Genomic DNA, 9,025 nt, shown 5'->3' with positions numbered 1-9,025 from the left:
AGGCAGTTCTGAAGGCAAAAGGGGGTCCAACCCGTTACTAGCATGGGGTACCTAATAAAGTGGCCGGTGAGTGTAGCTCTATTTAATGTCGTTTGAAAACAACAAAATGCAATTGTCTTGTCAACTGCAGAACGGGATTATTGTCAGAGAATACGCACACAAAAAATGCAATGAATTTAGCAACCACAATCAAGACATTAACAACAAAGATGTAAATAATAATCTTCTCTTTTTTCTTTTTTTCTCTCCATAGTTGGTGATACGCGTTCATTTGTCAGACGAGAGCTCAAAGACAATGATGGTGGACGAGAGACAGACGGTCAGACAGGTAAGACGCTGTCTCACTTTACACATGTACAGTGTACAGGGCTGCAGTATCACCCTGAAGGGTGATACTGCTTCAATGACCGGCTTGCTTTATGTTATCCCGCTTATTACACAGCTACAAATTATTGATTTAAAAAGGATCGTATTGATTTTAAAACGACTGTATTGCTTTCAAAACAGAAATCAGCCCGTTACGTCTCTACGTCTGGAACACTTCATCCATAGCAACGTAAACTCTGTAGCCTACTGTAGTGTGTTGCTACATGTGTTAAACGCAATTAACACATGGAAACACAATGGTACAAAGTAACTATAGTCTCTACAGATGAAGTTACAGCATTTCAATAGACTTTATATAAAGATGCAGCGATAGGCACTCACCAAATATGCTGCCATTGCCCGGATGGGAGGACAGGATGTTGTTCCACTCTGCCCACGTTTTGCCACATGCGTGGCAACAGTCTGTTATGCAGACTTATCAGACTGCAGAATGCAGTGATTGACAAGTCAGAATCATGTATTCAACCAAGCAATGTATTAATATTAATTAGCATCTTGTAAAGTGATGCTTGTCTGAGGGCAGAACAGTGGCCAAGGTACCGGACTGAATCTGCGTTGCCATACCGTCTAGTAACTGTAGATGGCACCCGGTTTTGGAAACCAATGCTAAACTAATATCAATAGTAGTGTCACTATTTGCAGTTTCATTAGCAAAAGTAGCAATAGCATGATTAACAGTAACGTTAGTAGTACTAGCATCGTTAATTGTAGTAGTGTATTGCTCACAGTGTCTCCTGTTGTTCAGGTTTTGGACAGTTTGTTGGAGAAATCTCACTGTGGTTACAGTCCAGACTGGTCACTGGTTGAAACCATCAACGAGCTGCAGATGGGTGAGCACACACACACACACACAGACACACACACACACACACAGACACACACACACACACACACACACTGCTTCTTTGTCCTACATGTACCGAGTTAGAGCTGGCTGCTTGATCAATTAGGGATTGCTTTATGTTTGACGTTGCTGAAGCAAAGCAGAGCTAGTAACTGTTTCTAATATGCATTTTTTTTATATTTTGTTTGCAGTGGTCTTTACAACCCGATAGCAGTGTGAATAATAGAATGATATTTTATTTACCACTAAGTGGCCCATCCCACACAGGATTACATGACACCAATATAAAGGTAATTTGATCAGCAGCTTCTGGTCCAATGTCAGCTGTAGATCAGTGGTAGAGCGGTTGCCTGCCAATTGGAAGGTTGGTGGTGCGAGTCCCATGTCCAATTGTCCTCGGTGTGTAAATGTGTGTGAGTGTTAACTGATGAGCAGGTGGCACCTTACATAGCATGGTGAATTGTTCCTGTACTAGGTAAAAGTGCTTTAAGTAGTCATTAAGACTAGAAAAGCACTATATAAGAACAGTCCATTTACATTTTTATAAGAGTGACATGACACTATAAACAAGTCATAAACATTCATGACATAATGCTTTCTTTAGTAAGTTAGTGTCATTAGGTTTTGTCATGGCAAGTTATGTTTAGGGGTAGAAACGCCCACCAATCACTGCATTCCTGTCTGCTTGAAAAAGAACCAATGAAATGCCTTCTTGACCCCCTGCGAGTACTCAACCCCGCCCATGTATGAGTCTGAGCTCAATATGTGTCATCCCCACATTGCTAACAGTTTTCATCCCTGTTTTAAACATTTGGTGCGGTAAAGGGGAAGGGGTCAGACAGAGCCCCGAGGAGATGCTACATTCAAATCTTGCTCATTTTTCAACATCACGGACCTTGCCTTTAAGTAATTTCTAACATCTTAGGACCCACATGTTTCTCCTGTATGTTTACGTGTATGGTCTTATATTATTCTCTGATTATTACATTATTCACTAATATTGTGGGTAGTGGCGTGTGTTCACCGTTGTTTGGGCTTTGACAGAAAGGTCTGCACTTATTAGCGTCACAAAGTCATTTTGCATTTGATAACTGCAGTACTAGCTTTATTTTACGTGTGGATGGATGAATGATTGAAATTAGATTTTTTGTGCGTCCGTGTTTTTTTCTTTATGTTAAGTACCTCGCTGCTCCATTTGCTTACAGCCACAACACTAAACCAAAGGCTTTTGAGTGGTGCAGCCTGATAATACAACCTATTCAGGATTTCTCGGTGTGTATGCGTTGAGTTCATTATTCAGTAACATTGTACCCAGCAGTAACTGTCAGACAGCACAGATATTCAGTCAAAAGATGTGATCATACAAACATAAACACACACACACACACACACACACACACACACACACACACACACATACACACACTCACACACACAGACACATACACACACTCACACACACACACACACACACACCTCCCTTGGGGGTTGTGATGTGTATTTGTCAGCGCACACACTGTACTAAGAGCTTCGACTTCACTTAACACTCTTTGACAGACACACACACACTGACACACACACACACACACAGAGTCTTTATGTAGGTCCGGAGCAATGATTCGTGTGATCTAACCTACATCTTCAGGGCTTCTGCTGAACAGCCAGTCAGCATGGTAATGAGAGAGAGATAGAGAAGGTAAAGTGTAGCACCACGTTCAGCCAAACCTCAAACTTTCTGTATTTAAACAAATCTACTCCACATGGGGGCCAGGATTTGGCCTTAGGATCATTTAAATTGGCCTTGTTGTTTATTAAGGAAATAACTCTTTAACAGCACCCCCTGCGCGCGCGCGCGCGCGCACACACACACACACACACACACACACACACACACACACACACACACACACACACACACACCAGCACCACCAGCTCCCTGCTGGGTGCCCTTTAGCAAAACAATGACTTCCTGTCAGATCCTAACCTCTGACCTTTACTGCTTCCCTACAGGAAATAACAAAGTGGCAAAAATAATTATTATCATAAGAAGACTATGTATTTACATTATTAGTAGTAATATGATAGTAGTAGTAAGAGAAGCAGCAGTATTTTCTGTTTCTGAATAGTAATAGTGTTAGAATACATTGCTTAGCAGAAGTGAATACACCCATGCTAAAGTTGACTAAAAAAAGGATTCAAAAATAATCTTTTGAAAATAGATCTTAGTGCCTTAATTTAAGGACGCAATATTTCTTTGTGAATGAATAATATATGGTGAATAAATAAATGTTCTTCCTTAAATAGTAGTATATACACCCCTATGTTAAATTCCCATAGAGGCAGGCATATTTTTATTTTGAAAGGCCAGTTATTTCCTGGATCCAGGTTACTATGCATCCTGATAAAGTTCCCTTGACCTTTAAAATTGAAATAGCTCCACATCATCACATACCCTTCACCATACATAGAGATAGGCATGGGGTACATTTCATAAGATCATCTCTCAATGCAAATCAAACCAGCTATTAAGCTTACTGATACAGCACCATGCCAATCTCTAGGTATGGTGAAGGGTATTTGATGAGGTGAGGGGCTATTTTAAATGCTAATGGAACTTTATTCATCCAAAAATAAAATTGGTGTCCTTAAAGGTTTAATTCATCCAAATTCTATTTTAACAAGGCATTAAGATCAATTTCTAGAAGATATTTGTCTTCCACTTTTTGGTCAAACTTAGCATGGGTGTATCACTTTTGCTAAGCACTGTACATTTTACTAATGCAATTCATCAATTTCACATTGATTCCCAAACTAATGATCACATTAATCAATGTAGGAAGTAAATTACTTGTTTGCAAAAGGTCTTAGATATTTGCTTCATTTACAAAATAATTTAATAGAGCTGTAATATTGGTAATAACTCTATTTAGTGCTAGTCATCTGCTATATTATTACTTCATATGTTCATATACAAAATACCCAGATGTCTGTTCACAAGCGCTCACACACTCACACACACACACACACGCAGGCCCTGCTATTAAGAGATTGACACACACACACCAACGCACAAGTATAAACTTCAGGCCAATTAAAGAGGCTACGGCAAAAGCTCTGTGTGGAGCCTCTGCACAGCCATAAATAACACTAAACATACACTGTCAAAAACAATATGCAACTTTGGATTATTAGTAAACCTATGTTTAATTGCTGAGGTACAGTATGTCAAGGTGTCAATTTTCCAGAATCTGTCACAGTGAAACCACATTCAACTGACTAAACACATCTGGCATGAAATAAAAAACTCACATTTTGTAAGTGAGGTCAACACAGTTGTCCTCATATTCAATGTGGGTCACAGCTGACATGGTGTTTGTCCATTTCTATCCTCCGAGGAAACATCTGAAAAGCAGCTGGGGCAACACATTGTTTGAATTGAGGGCAGCGGATTGCCACTAGCCATATTTCCTCAGTAGAGCAGTGAGGAGAGCAGGGTTATTGTGAGTGGGGAACATCCTCGCAGTAACAGTCTCCTTAACTTTCCAGTTTTCACATTCCCAAAATCTACTTTTGGATGAATTCTGTGAACTGTGGTAATGTGTTTTGTTGCTGTGGCTGCAGTCTCTATAAAAATTGCTAATGGTATTCATGACTACTGTTATTTTTTGCCCAAAAAAGACAGTGTGTGGGGGGGGGGATTTAAACACATCTAACTGATGGTCATGGAATACTGGCCACATTCACTTCTTTCCTCTATTGAAAACTTAAAATTTAGAGAGACAGAAGCCTGCAGGTTGACACACACTAAAAGGTCAAGCAAATATTCTTAGAGTAAATCCAAAAAGGCCAAAAGTCATATTTGTGGATTACAGAAGTTTGTGTTTTGTGCCAAAATCTTTATATTGATTGTGTGATTATACATTAAGTTTTATCCTTTTATGTTTTTCTTGTTAAAAGTAACAGGCTGAATTTTGTAATTTGTAAGGATTTCCCTGCTTTGACCCCAATTAACAGAACATCAACTAAAATATCTCATTCATTCTGTCCAGAGCGGATCTTCGAGGATCATGAGAACCTGGTGGAGAACCTGCTAAACTGGACCAGAGACAGCCAGAATCTCTTGATGTTCACTGAACGCATCGAGAAGTATGCTGTCTTCAAAAACCCCCAGGTGAGATCCATGCACATACGCTTGAACACATGGGAGGGTTCCCAAAAGGCAACTGTTTAATTAAATGATACAGATGTGTTGTTCTTTTCTATTGCTAAGTGGTCTGTCTATCTCTCCTGCTCCGTCTGCTGCAGAACTATTTGTTGGGGCGGAAGGAGACATGTGAGATGGCTGAAAGAAACAAAGAGGCTCTGTTAGAGGTTAGTTTGTTTTCTCCTCTTGCACGCAGCTGCTTCCTCAAATGCATCTTCACCCAGAAATCCTCTGAAAAAAGTGTCTAACTCGCCATCTTAAGAATGGCAACCAGTGCAACCACTTACAGCAAAACTGCGATAACTCTTTTAGGCGACATCCTCATGTAGAATATTTCGCCTCACATTGGAGCTACAAAAAGATATTATCAACTACCAAAATGATTGTAAACTATTGTGATAATCGATTATTGGTAATTCTTTGAGGAAAAAAGTCAAACAAAATCCAATTCCAGCTTCTTAAATATGAATATGTTCTAGTTTCCTTACTCCTCTGTGACAGTAAACTGAATATCTTTGAGTTGTGGAGAAAACAAGACCTTTGAGGACGTCATCTTGGGCTTTTGGGAAACACTCAATGACATTTTTCACCACATTTTATAGACCAAACAACTAATCCATTAAAGGGGCGCTATGCGGTTATGGCCATTTCTTCGCAGGTTTCTGTATAGATCCCCTTCCCCCTACAGCTTCAGAATAGACATTTGGCAGCACCTATGTTTACTTGTGACTGACTCCTCACCTTGTCAGTCTGCCGTTTCCTCTTTCTCTGTTCCTCCGACTATGTTTTTCCAGCTTTCTGCTACTTTTTTGCCGGCTCAGCCATGACGATAGTGTGAAAAACTCCATCCGTACCTTGTTAGCCGGTTCCTGTATGTGTGCAGGGCCGTGGAGCAATTAATTACATCGCAAGACCTGATATCATACAACACTTCCTCACGCTGAGACCCACGACCCGCTGGCCAAAGTTGCATGGGTTCTTTTCCGCTCACAGGCACTAGGGGGTAACGAGAAGACTACCATTTAACTTGAAAAAAAGTCATAACTATTCCAATGACTCCAAATTTGTCCAGTTAAGGTTAAGAAGAAACTAGTGCCTAGTTCCCATTTAATCAAGGAAATAATCAACAGATTACTTAACAATGCAAATAAATTGAATTGCAGCCCTATTACCTATCACTTTCACGTTCACCTGCCATGACGCTTTACAGTTAATATGTATAATATCTAGGTAGAAATAAATTATATTGGGATGAATGTGAGAAAAGCAAACTGCTGTGAACAAGTCATTCTGTCTCCAAACTGCACTCATACATTATGTAGTACAGCTGGTAAAAATGTGGTGAACACTGAGACTGAACAACATTCCCATGCATCTGTTGTTTCTCTGTGTGTGTGTGTCTGTGTGTGTGTGTCTGTGTGTGTCAGGAGTGTTTTGGCGGCAGCTCAGTGTCTGTCCCCGAGATGGAGGGAGTGTTGTGGCTGAAAGAGGACGGGAAGAAGTCGTGGAAGAAACGCTACTTCCTGCTGAGGGCTTCTGGCATCTACTATGTTCCCAAGGGAAAGGCCAAGGTGTGTGTGTAATGACAAGAAGCCCGGGGGCAATATGGAGAAAAAAACTGTATTTTTTTTATTTGTTTGATTGATTTTTTAAATTGTAAAACTGAAAAAAGGATACTTGAAAAGGAACATGCGTGTGCTTGTATAGGCATCCAGGGACCTGGTGTGTTTCCTCCAGTTGGATCACGTTAATGTCTACCTCGGCCAGGACTACAAGAGCAAGTACAAGGCCCCCACTGATTACTGCATGGTGCTGAAGGTACATTCACACACAAATACATCTACATGCACGTGTAGAAGTGATGGGGTTTGAAACAGATTCCAATGTGTGGTTTATGGCACTGTTCTCTCACAATGCCACCTAGTGGTGTGACAGAGTAATGAAAGCTATTTCAGAGAAAACACAGATGCTAATAACAATTAATCAAACGATCATATTTTAGTTATGTATTTATTATTATTATTATGTATTTATACTGCAGTGGTTTGACATTAACTACATTGGGGGTATTTTTAGCAGCAGAAGTGGCAGTAGTTGTAGTAAAAGTAAATAGTGAATAGCATAATTAATGAAATGGAAAGAAGAAAAGAAAGATGCATGCAAGCACTAGTATCAAAGTATGTGTGTGTGTGTGTGTGTGTGTGTGTGTGTGTGTGTGTGTGTGTGTGTATAGCACCCTCAGATCCAGAAGAAGTCTCAGTACATCAAGTACCTCTGCTGTGATGATGTCAGAACCCTCCAACAATGGATCCACAGTATTCGAATAGCCAAGGTAAAAACGTTTCCTGTCAGAAAAAAAAAAAAGTTCCTGCCTCTCTCATATGTGTCATTTATACCGTAGCCGTGCTGCAACACGTTCCGTGTGATGGAGCCACAGTACTCTACTTGCCAAATTAGAACTGCTTTTATGCAGTTTTTGTGGTGGTCATTCTGATGTAGTTGCACATCTCACATCACCTGTTGTCTGTCTCTCTGTCAGTACGGGAAGCAGCTGTACATCAACTTCCAGGAGGCAATGAGGCGGACCGAGGCGGCCTACGATTGGTCCTCCCTCTCTTCTTCCTCCATCAAGTCAGGATCCAGCTCCTCCAGCCTTCCAGGTCTGTCTGTTGCCCAGATTTGGTTTAACAGCCAAATGTATGACAAGATCTTCTACCAAAAGCAGCAAACACGAACCACAGTCGTTTTGCAATATTAATAATATCCGTTAGTAAATAAAATAGAATTAGCATCAAAACCATTATACAAAACTTACTTTTGCACCTGTCCGCACCCCAGAGTCCCAGTCCAACCACTCCAGCCAATCGGACAGTGGCGTTTCAGAGATGACATCATCAGGCCACGCCCGCACGCAGAGTGTCGTCAGCTCCATCTTCTCCGACGCCTGGAGGAGAGGAACGCAAGGAGAGGTGAGAACTCTCACAAACACACTGTGTCTTTGCATTGTCCTGTTAACTTGAGGACTACATTTCCCATATTTCCCCTCTGCTTCCCTGCCAGCGGTCCAAGGTGAAGGGACGTATGCCAGTTCCTCTTTGTGCAGGAGGAGCAGGGAGTGGAGGTTAGACAGGAAGTGATGCAACCGGCATGCTAACAGTTTCGCTACAGCCTTTAAAACACTAGGACGTTTGTGTCTGTGCTTTGAAGTGATCTGTCTTTGAACAAATCTGTCTTATCATACTAATTTAATTAGCAGGTATACTGTATGCATCCCACTTAGCGTTAGCGTAGCGTTATTTAATGCTCTGAAACTCCATGTCCTCTGGAATTGCAGACTAGCCGTATGGTCTGGTTCTGACTGTCTGAGTCTACAGTGCCAGGACTGTGCAGGCTGCTACGAGTATTTTTCTGAACAGTATTCAACACATTATACAAGATAGCATTACAGAGGTGGATAATATAAAGCTTGAGTTGCACACTAACATTTCTCACTGATAAACACTGCTATATTTACATCAATCCCTCAGCTGGTAGTCTTTATCCACCACGTTTGATTTCTGAGGTCGCTCCATTGCTGCTGGAAATTCCAA

The 9,025-nt window shown here is 40.9% G+C and overlaps 1 protein-coding gene across 4 annotated transcripts in view; it reads left to right on the top strand.

Moving 5' to 3' along the window:
- raph1a (Ras association (RalGDS/AF-6) and pleckstrin homology domains 1a) overlaps positions 1 to 8,550 on the top strand; it is a 58,350-nt gene extending 49,800 nt beyond the window's left edge. The window contains exons 11-19 of one of the 4 annotated variants that reach the window (XM_034885365.1): positions 254 to 328; positions 1,133 to 1,217; positions 5,281 to 5,402; positions 5,537 to 5,602; positions 6,863 to 7,006; positions 7,143 to 7,253; positions 7,669 to 7,767; positions 7,975 to 8,095; positions 8,274 to 8,550. In XM_034885365.1, the coding sequence (XP_034741256.1) occupies positions 254 to 328; positions 1,133 to 1,217; positions 5,281 to 5,402; positions 5,537 to 5,602; positions 6,863 to 7,006; positions 7,143 to 7,253; positions 7,669 to 7,767; positions 7,975 to 8,095; positions 8,274 to 8,455 (1,005 nt within the window). In that variant the 3' untranslated portion in view covers positions 8,456 to 8,550. The remainder of the gene's footprint in view (positions 1 to 253; positions 329 to 1,132; positions 1,218 to 5,280; positions 5,403 to 5,536; positions 5,603 to 6,862; positions 7,007 to 7,142; positions 7,254 to 7,668; positions 7,768 to 7,974; positions 8,096 to 8,273) is intronic. The other 3 variants (XM_034885364.1, XM_034885367.1, XM_034885366.1) reach the window with 3 other exon arrangements.
- The last annotated feature ends 475 nt before the right edge of the window (positions 8,551 to 9,025 follow it).

Source organism: Etheostoma cragini, chromosome 11 (genome assembly GCF_013103735.1).
Source record: "Etheostoma cragini isolate CJK2018 chromosome 11, CSU_Ecrag_1.0, whole genome shotgun sequence".
In the NCBI taxonomy this organism is placed as follows: Eukaryota; Metazoa; Chordata; class Actinopteri; order Perciformes; family Percidae; genus Etheostoma; species Etheostoma cragini.
Note: the sequence above shows the minus strand (reverse complement) of the source record. Positions and strands in the feature narration are given on the sequence as shown.